This window comes from Corvus moneduloides, chromosome 9 (genome assembly GCF_009650955.1).
Source record: "Corvus moneduloides isolate bCorMon1 chromosome 9, bCorMon1.pri, whole genome shotgun sequence".
Taxonomy (NCBI): domain Eukaryota; kingdom Metazoa; phylum Chordata; class Aves; order Passeriformes; family Corvidae; genus Corvus; species Corvus moneduloides.
The window spans coordinates 26,471,413-26,486,059 of NC_045484.1; the positions used below are offsets into that span (position 1 = coordinate 26,471,413).

General features: G+C 39.7%; 1 protein-coding gene across 5 annotated transcripts in view; it reads right to left on the bottom strand.

The window, feature by feature from the left end:
- Positions 1-14,647, bottom strand: part of TTC39A (tetratricopeptide repeat domain 39A) — a 51,660-nt gene that overhangs the window by 36,012 nt on the left and 1,001 nt on the right. For 2 of the 5 annotated variants that reach the window (XM_032118595.1, XM_032118598.1), the window contains exon 2: positions 5,131-5,235. In XM_032118595.1, coding sequence (XP_031974486.1) covers positions 5,131-5,235 — 105 coding nt within the window. Of the gene's footprint in view, positions 1-5,130; positions 5,236-7,347; positions 7,458-14,647 lie in introns of those variants that run through there. The other 3 variants (XR_004241903.1, XM_032118597.1, XM_032118596.1) reach the window with 3 other exon arrangements.

The window sequence follows — 14,647 nt, forward strand, 5'->3', positions numbered from 1 at the left end:
GTTTTAAGGAGAAAAGCCAGACTTTAAAGACACCTCAAACGACTTAATTTTCTCCCTAGAAATACACTTGTCTCCCCAAGTTTCAATATCTGGACTGAACTGAAAGAAAATTTAACAAGATAGTTTCAGACAACCCCACACAAATCAGTGATCTAGTAACTCACTGTGGTGACTTGGGCCTGGTGCTTCCCTTCCCAACCCTCACACTGATGATAAAGGGCTACTTTTTCCAAGACACAGGGCACAGAGCAGGGTGGCCGCACTGAAGGAATTTGCAGTGCACATCTTCAAACTTCACTGCAGTCCATGCCCTGTGGCTGTCCTTAATTCCTACTTGCCCTCATCATCTAAACCAATCTAGCAGAAAAGCTGTTTTGGGAAATCACCTGGTGACATAAGTGCTATAAGCCCCAGACTATACTACCATCCATCTTATTTGCAAGCTAAGAAGAAAAGACAGATAATAGAGAAATTCGTTTAAAATCCAGTGGAGTCAGGACAGCTCTTTCTTGGCCTCGTAGATCATGATTCTTTCAGTAGACTGATAATGTAAAGTAGAAAAAAATGAACACACTAAAATGCCAGGCTGATGAAGTGTTCCTGTTCATTTGATTATTCATCAGCCTCACTGGGAACAGAAAAACACACTTCATCTTGTATTTACTAAACTAAAACCCTTCCAGAGGCTCAAATTGAAAGCACAGGGAAATGACTGAAATAGTACCCTTCCAAAATTATAGAAATTTGCTTCCAAAAATCAAAGCAGATAAATATTGAATTCACTGCACTAAAAGGAAAATTGGTACTTTTCACATCCATATGGCCAAGAGGGATTTCCCTCTCCAGTAATTCTGGTTCTGAAACCAAACCACCCCTTCCCTAATCAATGGTTTAATCTATTTTGCTTCTAATATTTAAAGGAGATAATGATTAATGTCTATCATTAGCCAACTGGTATTTAGCAACATTCAAATTTGCTCTTTTTTTTTCAGGGGTGGGGATGATGGTAGAAATGCAATTTATCCATGCTGTTAATCATTCAATTAAAGTTGCCAGCGACATCCTGGTGTATTGCCAGGAGTTTTAAGGCCTGCATTTCATACAGATGGATACAGAATGAAACTTGGTATCTTTTTACTTTTCTTTTGATTCCTCAGCAGCAATTTCCTCAGGACATTGCTGGAGTTAACAAGCCTGTATGACATGAATACAACTAGTATTGTGATTAATGACTTATCCCAGTAGTTGGTATCACATGACTGAATAAGAGGATTATAAGTAATATCTTTAGGCACTTATGGAGTTCTGCCACATGCCTCTTCTCCAACTATGGTGCAATCATTCTCATCTTGCAGCACTGCCCTTTCTTGGAGCTGCTGGAGAACACTTTTATTCCTGCGTGAAAACACGTGCTTAAGTGAGGACAATCACAGCTTTCCAGCTGAAGTATGAAAATCAAAAATCTTGGCTTGGTTTGACCTTAGAATTAACCCAGGGCTAGTAATCTTTTGGGAAAAACACAGCGCCAAAATCTTTTCTGTAGATCCTCTAACAGTAATCCAGCAGACAGGACATGCATTACTAAATCACAGAAACCTCAGGTTCAAGTCCATATGTTGATTTAATATCAAGATGCTTCCAACAATCAAAACAAATCCAACAGCACAGAGTGAGAAAGACCCTCCATAGACGAGTCAACAGTCTGTTCATCCAGGAGGACTCAAAAGTGAGGGATCAATGCCCAAATCAAACCTGTATCAGGAGAATGTGGTCACACAGGGGGCCTGAAGGCTTTCCTCATCTTTGATCCCAAGTTCCACCCAATGTCCAAACAACCCACTAGACCTATGGCAGAGGCTTCCACAGAAATGCTCTGATTTGATGAACTGCCTTTTTCTGATAAAAATCTGTTTCCTGCAAAGCCTCCTCAGTAGCAATAAGTTAACAACCAGCAAAGACATCTCCAGTCAGCCACATCCCAGCTCCCTTGCTACTACAAGCCACCAGGATGGTCCAAGCCAAAAATCTGTGCTTCAACAAGAGAACTCCTGAGCCTTTTTGATCAAAGCCATTTTCCAAAACTCAGAATCTACTAAGTTTTTCCAGCAAAGAGGTGAAACCAGCAATTTAGTTAGGTTTTGGTAGCAATTGATTTATTTATGAAGACTATAAAAGTTGTGTTCTTCCAGACTTTAGGTATGAAAAGATAAAACCCCCTAGAAATAACAACCTTCTTCTTGTTCATGACATTCCTTACAATAAACAGCTAACTCAAGCTTTGAGCAACGCATTTATCCAAACACTGTCTAGAGCTTCACTCTACCTGTGTGTGCTTCCCCTACTCTTTCACCACTCTCCACTTGACAATCACACCTCAGCTTTGGGTGACCAGTTCCCAGGAAAAGCTTTCAAAACCCAGTCATTCTAGAATTAATATTGCACCAAACAATGTCAAGTTCTTTTTGGAGTCTATTTTCAGAATAAAGTCAACTGCCTGGAATGAATCACTGCCTTACTATTCCTTTAAAATTGCAAGCAGCAACACATGTGGTGCAGCTCATCCAGCGGTCCAGAAAATTTTGTCATTAATTTATCTTATTTACCATTCTCCCAATGGATCTGACATCAGCAAGTTATCAGGTGATTATGCCATGTTTTCTTTCAGGATAAATATTAAAATATTAAACATATGTCGTGGGAAGGGAAGGGGACATCTTACCAGAACCAACTTTTAATTTATTATTGTCTGTTTGCAATTGTACAAGGGCTAAAATCCAGTCAGCATTTAGTGGATTTACTGTATGTCTCAGGGCTGAGAAGGAAGTTGAGAATTTTTTTCCCCTACACCAGTGACTGGACAGTTTCAGTGTTACACATGTTGCAGTTAACACATTATATATTGAAAATCACTGCTGTGCTTAGTGACTGAATTTTAGGAATTTCTTAAGAGTTCTTGGATGCAGTGTGAGAACTCCATATAAAAGATAAATTTAATTACACTTACTGCAGAAAGCACAAGATAATCAGAACTCACTATTGTACAGTGATTGTTAATAATAATGAAAACTGACTCTTAAAGCTAAAAGGTAGCTCAGGAAACAAGAAAATTATGTAACACGAAGGAAAAACACCAGATGTATTTTTTCTATGAAACGAGATCTCCTCTTTATAATGAAATTGCTTCTCTTTATGATGGATTTGCTTTTTTACCAGGAAAAAAGAGCCTTACCTCAACACAAGTCTAGACACCATCCTCAGATATTTATTTTTAAGTGGCTAGGAAAGCTCTTCTGATTTTAAGCCCCACACATTGTGCCAAATCTGCTGTCAGTTTCACATGGTACAAATTAGTTGAAAATACACTTATTGTGGAAGCCAAATGTGAGTAATTTAGTCAATCTGCATTAATGTAATAGAGAGCAGAGTTTCTCCTACACCAGAACCGTTAAAGCCGCAAAAATCTAAGATACGAAGTTCTTCACAAGCATTTAAAAACTGAGAAGTATTTCTCTAAACAGTTATGTTTATGGACTGTGAAAACTTATTTCAAATCTCAGCACACTAAATGGGAACAGTGAGGACCTGGTGGCTCTGAAAGAAAATACTCAGTGCTACCACATGTGCCCACTCTACAACTCTTCTCATTCCTTAAAGAGATGGAGTGTGTCCATAATGGGTTTCATCTGTGGGAAAATTCAGCATCCTGTTTCTTTGTTGCACTCGCAAAGATCATAAGTCTCTATTTCCCTCACTGCCAAAGGCAACAGGAATAAGGGCCTCCTCATAACAACAGGCTAACATGAAAAATTAGTTTCAAAATGGTTTGCAGTGTGGAATACAGTCAGGTACAAAAACAGAGTATCAGCTCATGAAATATGTTCTGCAGAGCCCAACAAAAGCTGAATGAAAACCATATGCAACAGAAGAAAAATGGATTTACAGAAAAAAACAAACCATAGCCTCACTAGCTTCTGCAGTGTTTTGGAAACCTGCTGCAATAAAATACCCCCTGATTTTATGCTAAGCACTGAGTGAGCATTCTCAGATGGGCGCAGGGGCTTTACTGTCAGGATTTAATGAAAACACAGTTATTCTTTTCACCATTTTTATTATATCTTCTGATGATATATAAACACTAAACAACACTGTTGTGAATAAAGCCAGCATTATAATACAGCTGATGTTAAATTTTATCATGAATGTTTTTTCCAGAGTGTACTTACATGGCTAAGCTTCAGCTTCTGACATCAAATATGAGGTTGATACCTCACCAAAGGAGTTGTTACCCTGATGCATATCAAATACACACTACTGCATCACCTATGAATTTCACTTGTTTGGTATTCCAGTGTCCTAAAGGAAGGCATTATGTAATTTGCTGGTGGCTCAAAAATAAATTGAGCAAATTGGGTGGGTGGGGGAGAAATTTAAATTAACCACAGACTTCAACAAGCCAAGAACACAGATAACTTCAGGACAGGGTATGACAGATCACAGACACTGTAAAGACACAACAATTTTTAGGAACTATTTCATGACCTCACTCCTTGCAGCTGGGCCACTCATTACATGTTGGGCTGCAACATAATTAGGAAACAGAGTGCCTGACCACAACACTGAATTGCAGAATAAGCTGTGAGAAAGTTTCTGCAACTGGTTACAGCAACAAAAAAAGAATTCATACCTAATGTTTCTCAAGCCTTTAATTCATGGTCAGTTGCTCATTTAGACACAAAACTGTAATTATTCAGATGCTCACAGTGTGCAAAAAAAAATATGGGAAAGGAGACAAAAATAAAATATGACAGTTTTGTGACAGAACATAGTTTTTATTCTTCCAGGAGCAAGAATCCCATATTGCACTAAAGCTGAGGGGTTACTTCTTTGGACATCAACTCCATAAATTTAGTAGACATCTTTGATCAATCTTGTTATTTACTCACACAAGTGCAAAGCACTTATCTGTCTTCCCCAAAATGTAACACATTAACTTACCACTCCCTTCTGAACAAAAACTATACAGACATATCAACTATTAACAGAGAACCAGCTGTCTGGTCAAAATCTCTTGAGAGATGGTAAAGCAAAGAAAAATAAACAGAGAAAAACTAGGAAATCTTATAAACTTACTTTGCTTGTAAAGAAGCCAAAGCATCCGAGAACTTGTTGTTAAGAAATAAATCCAGAGCTGCCATACATTCACGCAGTGCCACATTGAGGTCTGACGTAGATGACCTGCCAGAAGAGATAATAAACTCAGCACATCTGTTCTCCTCCTACCAGTGCATTACTGCTACATTTGAACCCCTCTTGCTCAATTTCCAGATTTATTCCCTTGCATAACCTGCTATTTCACCTCCAGCGATTGCAAAAAGTGAAAGCGACTCCTATTATGTTTGTGGACTTGGGTTTTGGGGGGGGGGGGGGTTTAACTATGCTTTCACAAAGTAACATTTGAAAAGCAACTGAAATCTTTAATTTTCTGGGAAAAAAAATACTGCACATACTTTACATAAGAACCTGGACATGCAGAATTTGCCATGTGGGAGCACAGCAATTTGATGAGCTCAGGTACCAGGAACACAGAAGCACTGGGTGACAATGCACATCTGACTGTAAGGCTGCCAGACTCCAGCTGGTGACATCACGATCATGTTATCACTTTAAGGATGAGATATTGTCAATCTGCATCAGAGTATTACCCTGACTGCTGCTGGAAGATCTGCCTTAAATCAGCTCACGTTCAGTGTGGTGCCTGAGCAACAGACCACTACAAACTCAGAGGTGGGTTAAAACTTCCCGTTGTGCATGTTCCTGGGAACATCACTGTCCCTAAGAAGTGCTACTGCACTCAAAGGAAAAAACAAACTGCTGCTGTATATCAAAGTCAGAAGACTCTCAGTGACTTACTCTGGCTGTACTTTTCTACTTTACAACATTCAGATGTCAGCCTGACCTGTCACAAGGGTTCTCAGCTGGTCTTTAAGTTACTGGCAACAGGATAATACAGACTAGCTGAGTTAGTTTGGCCCAAGTTCATCACCACCAGAACTGCTGGACAAAAAAAAAAAAACAAAATACACAAAAGAAAGAATAAAGCCCTGCACTAACAAAGTTAAGGTCACCTAGCCAGTGTTAGGACAGTTGAAACATCTGCATATAATGATCAAAGAGCTACACTGCTCTAATATATTGTATACGAGCCTGTACAAAACATCCTCCAACAAAATACAAACAAATCCTCATCATGTTCCTGATTCTGAACAGCTCTAACTAATGTGATCTATCATGTGACTTAGAAATTGTGTTAGTTCCTTAAAAAATGGCACAACACAGAATGCTGAAAGGAAAAACAGAAAGCAAAGTCCTGATAACATCTTAAGGAAAAGGCAGGGGAGCACAGCACAAGCAGATAGCATCAGTAATAACCACCCACTGCAGCAGTGGTTTGGTTCTAGGAATAATGACCACAAAGAAATAAAGTGTATAGTTATATATATAAAAAACAGGACTGTAAATTTGAGAGAAACATCACGTGATGCTGTTCCTAGTGGCTTTGTCATCACAACTTCAGATACACTGCAAATCCTTTTGCACTCAAGACACTTTCCAAGTGCTTTGCAAGCATTGATTTAGCAAGCCTTGGCATCCATCTCATACAAAATGCAGTATCATGTCTGCCTATTCTGAGCCCTACTTAATAATTAAAACTTGGTCAATTATTGCTGATTGTATTAAAATTCCTACCTTCCTGTTTTTAAATCTGTGTGCCCGAACCAAATAGCATTTTTAACATGACATAAAGCACATCTTCACGTGTTTTAAAATATTTAGACTACTAACATTTTACCTGGGTTTTTTGTTTGTTCATTTCTTGTCATGCAGGAGAATTACCCCATTCAATACAAATAAACCTTTTCAAAATATTCCTTTGAAACAGAAAGATGACAAAGAATAAAACCACTGCTGAAGCTCAAAGCAGAAATGAGATACAATAATTACTTGGCTTCTTTTCTGGAATAACAATTAATGACACAGTGCTACCCACAGCAACAGCAAGAACAGAAGCTGCACATTTCCCTCATACTCCAAGGAAACCTGCCATAGGATGTAGCTCCCAAGTCGAGGGCTTAAGACCTGGGCAAAATACACACCTCACATAAATGCTACAAACCATCATTTGTCACTGTTAACAATAGGGCAGAAATATTTTAAACTCAAGGGTGCTCAGCATTTTAGCAAACTGATTAGTCATGCTTCAGTGGGCTGCAGATTCCCTCCTGCTTCCAACAGCAGGATCAGAACTGCCTCTAAGCCAAATGGAAAATGCTGTGTGCTGCTACTCACCTCTCTGCTGAGTCTCCTGCGTGTTCTGACATAGTCATTGTAAGCCCACTCAGCTTTTAGGTTCGAACATCAGCAGCGCTCGGTGCTCCTGAGCCAGCTGCGAGTGACAGTCCCGGTGGGAGCGCAGGGCAGCGCCTGCCTGCGGCACCACACTCTGCGATTGGACACTGCCACGGGAACAGGAGCATCGCTAATTCACCGAACACATCCTACAAATCAGCGATTTGGAAGCCACTCCGTGGCACACCAGGTTCATATACCACTGCATATATTTACAGTTGGATACCTCTAATGTAGGAGGGTTGGCGGCTGCCAACCTATCTCTGATCTACAGACCTGTCTGGAATGAGCAGCAGCATCAGCCACCTTTCCTTCTGTCCAGACCAGGCAGAAGCCAAATACCCCTGTAATTACAGACCTGAAACAACAAGAATTAATGCATGTGGCAGTGGCCCACATCAGAAACCCGTGAACCAGAACGGAGAGCCAAACGAGAGCAGCTGACAGGCAGCACTCTGGCAGTAATTGCTGCAAATGTGAGAAGCACACAGGCGAGAGAGACAAGCAAGTACTTCTTCCCAGAAAGGATTCTCCTCAAAACAGGCTTCGACCCAGCAGCCAAACTGCTGCTTTTCGTTAGTTCCTGTACCTTTGGGAGGAACTGAGACTTTACATGCTCTTTGTAACAATCTCTCTTTAATGCCATGGAAAATGAGGCGAGTTGGCACTAACAACTTAATCAATGGAATGAGCTCATCTGGCTGATCTTGCCCAAAATTAAACAGTGTATACCTCTGAACTGCTTTGCTGGCACATCAGCTGTACCAGCCCTGTACGTAACTACAAGCAGCATTAGCAGTCCTTCCTCTCATTTTGAGAGCTGGACTGTAGAAGTTGATCAGCCACAATCTACTTATATAAATTAGTTTCTGCAAGAGCATCTAATGTCAAAAATTATGTTTGCTAGATTACACAAAGCAGTACCAATAATGAAGACATACATTGCTGAAGAAAAACCTAAAAATGATAAACCAGGAAAGGACAATTCCAGGAAGATACTCTGAATCCATTAACACATCTGATTAAATCTCTTGCTGGTTTTATGGCATCCTGTACAGGAAAAGCCTGTGCTGCATTTGGTATAAAAATTACTGTAATAGATCCACAGGCTGCCCCATTAATGACTCCATTACATGTTCCTAGCAGCACTGTGTACCTGGGCCACAGCAGGAGATAAAAGACATAACTGGGTTTTTTTTTCCCTGGTTGGGAATAACTACTAGTTACAACTTAAAATTAACTGGCTGCTTCCATGGCAGGATCATGGGCTACTCTGAAAAGGTTTTTCATCATTCTCACTAGCTGTTTGTACAATTTCTAATTAATACTGTATTCCTCAAATAGTCTTTAAAGCCCTGTACGGTGAAGGCTCTGGCTGTCTCTGCCAAGCTCTTCAAGACTTGATTTGGCAGGTTTTTATTTGAATACCACTACTCTAGAAACAATTATATGCTCAGACATCCTCCAGTATGCAACCTCTCCTTCCCCACATATATGTATGTTTTCTTTTAACTGAAGAAAACAAATGTAAAAACTCAGATCTGAAATATTTCCACATTTAAGCCATTTCCCTGCTGGTTCTACAAGGTTCTTTCCCTTTTTTCTTTTGGGCAGCAGGTTTTGCAAGGACAGTCATATGGTTCTCCTTGTGGTTTTGTTGTTTATGAAATCATTGTTCTCTGCCCCAGGGACCATGAGTGGGGTTGCTTCACAAATCACAACCACGATATATCCTGGGCATTACAGTAAGAGCTCCTCTCCTTACTCCACTGCATCCCCATTGTCTCTAGTTGGAAGCACAATTTCTTGGGATATCCCAGGCAATACCCCTTTTACTTAAGCACCAGATCCTTTCTATGTCAACAGCAGTATCAAACAAAATTAATAAGCAGAAATAAGCAAAACTACAATTTGGAATATTAATGAACTGTAAACCATCTTCAAAAAAAAAAAATCATGTTTTCCATGGTCAAAAGGAAAGGGACACATGATTTTTGAGCATGAGAGTTACCATATTTATGCATAATTTTACTTCACTGTGTGCATGATGTTGACTGGTTTCTTACTATGAGTTTGAAGTGCATAAGCTTTGGGATTTGTCATTGGGTTTTACAGATTTCTTCAATAAAAAAAGCATCTTGAACCTTACACTGTGCAAAATGCTAAAATACTCAACCTCAGCAATTATCAGAATTTTACAAAAAAAGGTGAGTCTGAGGTTTGTGCCTTTGTAGTAACGCTTTTAATAGTAATTCAAGATCTCCTTCAGTGCTGTGAAACACTAAAAGCGAGTTAAATCAGTCATATCCTAAAATATGGATGCATTTCTCTGCCAAATCTACCTTATCTGCAAAAGTCAGCTGAGGTAGCGAGCATGGGTAACTTCATTTGGAGGAGGAGAATAAAATACAAAGAAACAAACACCATTTAAGCTTCACAGTGCTAACGCTTCAACCATTCACAGATGTGAGGAGCATCCCAAAGCACGTTTCAAAGGTCTCCATTTCAGTGTTAAGGAAATTCCCTGTCTGACCATCCAGGAGCCACTGGCAGTCACACAACCATCACCTGAGCTGGGACCAAAGCCCCTTCTCAGCTGCACATCCCACACTCACAGTGAGACAGGCTCGACCTCAGGTTTCCCACAACAGAGTCTCAGATGTCCCAATCCTTAAAATAATTTCATCGTGGTGCAATAACAAAATAACAGCTCGAGCTGGTGCCTCTGAGGAGGCATCCGAACAAAGGAACCCCTGGGCTTTTATCCCCTCACAGTCTAAACAGAAAAAGCCTGGGGGTCTTCAGCCCCTGCTGTGTCCCTCTCCATGCCCTTTGTTGTGCAAAGGGTCAGCAGTTCACATCCCATGGTACACACTCTGACCCCAGGATGTCCTTCCCACTGCCTGTTTTCAAAAAGATCACCCCTGAATATAGAAATTCTTGCCATGACACCATTTTCTGTTCTCCTAATGCTGGATAATCGCAGAGACATTAGGAGATACCAGGATACACCTGGGGTTACTTCCTTTAGTCTTTTCCAGTTTGCCAGGTCATTCCTAAATCCACTACCACTTTTCTAAACAGGTGATTTCTTTGAGCAACACTGCACTACAAATGTTGTGAGCCTGAAAAAAATCTCTACATTCAAAGAAAACAAAAAGCACATCACTCGGGAAGAATTATTTTCTTCTGCAAGCATTTCCAAACCCACATGAGATCAGAAATAATCTTGGATGAAAAGAACAAATAAGCAGCTCTCACAATAATTTGTTACTTTTCAGTTTTCAGACAATACAGAAATGTCTTCATAATTCAAAAGCAAATAAGTTAATGCAAGAAAATTAATTTTCCCATACCCCTTCCTGTTCTATGTGCCAAGCTGGTAATACCTCAGCATTTATCTTTCTGTGTTCTTGAACACTTTTCTGGCCCATGTCTAAGACTTCTCGGTGCTGCAGAAATGCCATTACTTCAACAACAAAGCAACTGGAAAGGTTTCAATATTCGTGTTCTCCAGCTATTCTGCATAGAGACACAACAGTGATGCAATTCTGGAATTCAGGATATCATAGTATTTCAAGTTGTACATGGACTATGACACCATTTATTTTTGAGGTTAATTCAGCTCTCAAACCACTGAGTTATTGATGCCTCAGCAACGTCAAAGGTCTTTTAAAAGGCCCTTCTGTTCCAGCAAAGGCTCACAAATCAAAGGCATGGGGCAAAGCAGTCCAAGTGAGCAACAAAAAGCCCAGGGAACTGGCAGACTCATGTTCTGCCCTTGGTCCTACCATGTTTAACTTGGACCAAGCAGGATCTAGTTTGCATTACGCTCACAGTTCTCATCCTGTATTTGAATGGGCAAACAATGCAGTAAATTCATTAAGATAGGTTTGCTCAGACAAATAAAATGTACTGGTGTCATTTCTACCGTTCCCTTTCCTTGTTGTACTGCCATGACTGCACCACTGTGGGTGAGCACTCCCAGTCAGTAGAACTGCCTGCATCAAACAGAATGAAAATACATACAAAGACACACAATCCAGTCTGGCATATTACAAAAATAAGCCCAAACATCCTGCAACTACACTGGTATCTATTGGAATGTACAAAGAAAAAGTTACCTCACACAGGATGAGCAGTGAACTAAAACAAATATATTCAGTATTACAGAAATTAACAGGATCACTGCAATTAAGAGTAAATTTTCATCATAAATCAGAGCGCAGTAATATTTAGCAAGCTTTAATAGCTATTCTTTCTTAATTCAGATGATCTACAATCTTTGTCACTTTGAAGGTCACATGTGATTGGTATCATGCCTTTGGGGGTTTTTAGACAACCTTACAATACCCACTTACTCTTTTTTCCAAGTCCTCTGACTTTTCAGTTTTACTGCCTCTGGTCCACCTACACGTCTGACATAGGTACACTCGATTTTTAAAGGTCTAATTCTCATCTCACTAAAACTAATGAGATGAAAACAAATCAGCAAGAGCTGTACTAGACCACTATCATGTAATGTTATTGAGCACAATTAGGTACCCAGCAAACAAACAGATACAGCATGAAGCAAAATGCAAACTCACTCTGCCACATTCATGGTAAGAAGCCAGACAAAATCGGTGAGATTTGTTTTCCTAAGGACTGCAAGGTCAGGGTAGAGCTCTGTACTACTTCTGAAATCAGACTCGGTGAGAATTTAGGGAGGGATGTCAGGCAATTCCCCCTTTTGGCTGGATTCTGCACTTCCTAGCAGTGATAAAGACTGACTGGTAGGTAACAAGAAAGTTACCTGAGCATCTTTTTTCAGCTGTTTGTGAAGTCTGATTTGTACTGTTTATGCTGATTTACACTTCTCTTCTTTCAGACTTCAGTGTGGTGACCAACACAAAAAGGATGAAACACACATTCTGGCCCAAAAAGCATTTTCCTGCAGTACTTCATGTGAGCTGAAATGTTTCTTTGTTTGGTTTTGTTTCATTTGGTTGGGTTGGTTTGGTTGGTTTTTTCATTAAATCTATGCAAAGCATTTTCAAAATATGGAGCTTAAAAAAAAAAATCCATGCTTTTGTTATCATTCCACTGCTGAACAGTATTTTACACTCCATAAAAATAATATATAGGAATGACACAAAATACTTGAACAAATAGGGGATTATTGCTTTGCCTTTAATCATTGCTTTACATGACATTTCAGATTACATTTCCCTGAGAGCTCCAACAACCTGACTTTATTCTTCAGAAGTCATCTGCAAAGTATACTTCACAGTACCTTGACCAATAACAATGCCACTTTCTCTCCAATTAAATAAAAATTCAAGCATGGCATTTCAATACACCTTTACAGCTCTCTTGAACCTGCCCACTGAATCAATACTCAAGAACAGAAAAAGAAGTACCAGTAGGAAGTTGTTTTGGCACTCAGCATTGCTAAAGCCATTTTGAAGAGTTATTCTTTGGTACAGTGGCTTCAAGAAGAAAATAGTTATTATTCTCTCCATTTCAGAGTGGGAAAGCAACTAAGCAAACTACCTGAGGAGAAAAAACAAATGAAAGCCAAAACAAGTGAGGCTGATGTTGAACTCTAATTCAGTTAGTCTGGGATCCTTCTGTCATTTTTTTTCCCTTTTTGACAGGAAACATGGACCAGCCAAAATGTAAAACTTTGATGTAGATGCAGTGAGAAGATTTCATCAGCTCAGGATGGCAATTTCAGTTAGAAAGAAATGTAAAATTATGTCCAAGTTCAGTACTGCATTCTGTTTGATATACATCTGAGATTCCAGCCATTAAGTCAAGTATATCTGAATGGCCATCCTAACAGTGAGACTTTCTTCTGACATTTGCTTTTTCGCAACAGGTGACTGAAAGTTTTATTATCAAGTTGAAGACAACAGCTGTCTCTAAAATGGGAAGCCATTTTTCATCACCCCTACTCAAAAATCCGTTTACTTCTCAGTTCCAACCAGTCCGTTAGATCATTTTGTCCTCCAACTATGAGTTGATAATTTCAATCTATTCCCAAAATACATGTGGTACTTAGAAAAACCACAAATTCAGCTCTGTGAAAACACTGTCTAGGAGCTTCATTGGGTTTTTAAAGGAGTGATTTAAGTAAAATATGACCTACAATAAGAAAATAGTAATCTTTTCCCACAAACTAGTCCTGATATATACTTTTCAACACTTTGTAGCACAGTAACAGAAACATCTGAATCCCTTTAGATTCCCAGATCTGCTGGAATCAGCCCTCCCTGGAATGGGAGGGCTGATTCCAGCAGATGGAGCTCCAGAAAGGTGATGAGGAGCCAGCACCAAGTGCTCCAGCAGCTTCAGTAACACAGAGCTTCGGGACAACCTGCCCAAGCTGACAAAATTCACCCAGCTCCTTCCTGTTGCTAAGTAGTTTCGCACACATTGTTCCCCACATTCAGAACTTCCTGAAGCACAACGCAACCACAGTCTTTCAGCCTGCTACTGTTGTCAGTGCAAACACAGCACCTGGAGGTCATTTAACATCCTTATTACAAACACAGAGCCCACCTTTCCAGCCTGGAGTTAAAAAATAGTATTTAAACAATTGCTGGTTCATGAAAGAATTATCAAGACAGAACATGGCAACAAAACTATATAAAGCTCTTAAAAATCACAGAATCATTGAACGGTCAGGGTTGGAAAGGACCTTACACATTATCTCTGCTGTGGGCAGACACACCTTCCACTACACCAAGTTGCTCAGAGCCCCATCCAACCTGGCCTTGAGTACTTCCAGATAGAGGTTGTATATAAAAATACTAATAGCCAGGTCATTTTTGATCAATTTAGCAAGTCTAACACTCTGGATTTTTAAATCCCACAGGACTTTGCTGTTTTAAATGCCACTAGACCACCTTCTTTGGTCTTTGTAGTGACTCTAACATTAATATCAGTGCCACCAAAAAGGAGCACTATTGTACATCTTATATAATCTAAAGTTGAGGAAATGTTTTTTCCATCATGGTTTCTTCAGCAGAAATAAAGTCTCAGGTAAATGTTTGCTGTTTTCAACCTTAAGATAAAAGGAAACCATGCAGCCAGAGAGAGAGAGTACACCACTGTCCCACACTTGATGAAGAACCATGAACAGAGCCATTACCAGCAGTTTGCTGACCTCTCCAACAACTGCACGCTTAAAAGCTTCTACTCCTGTATAGATTATAAAGCAGATTATTATAAATGTCTTAAGTCAAACACAGAA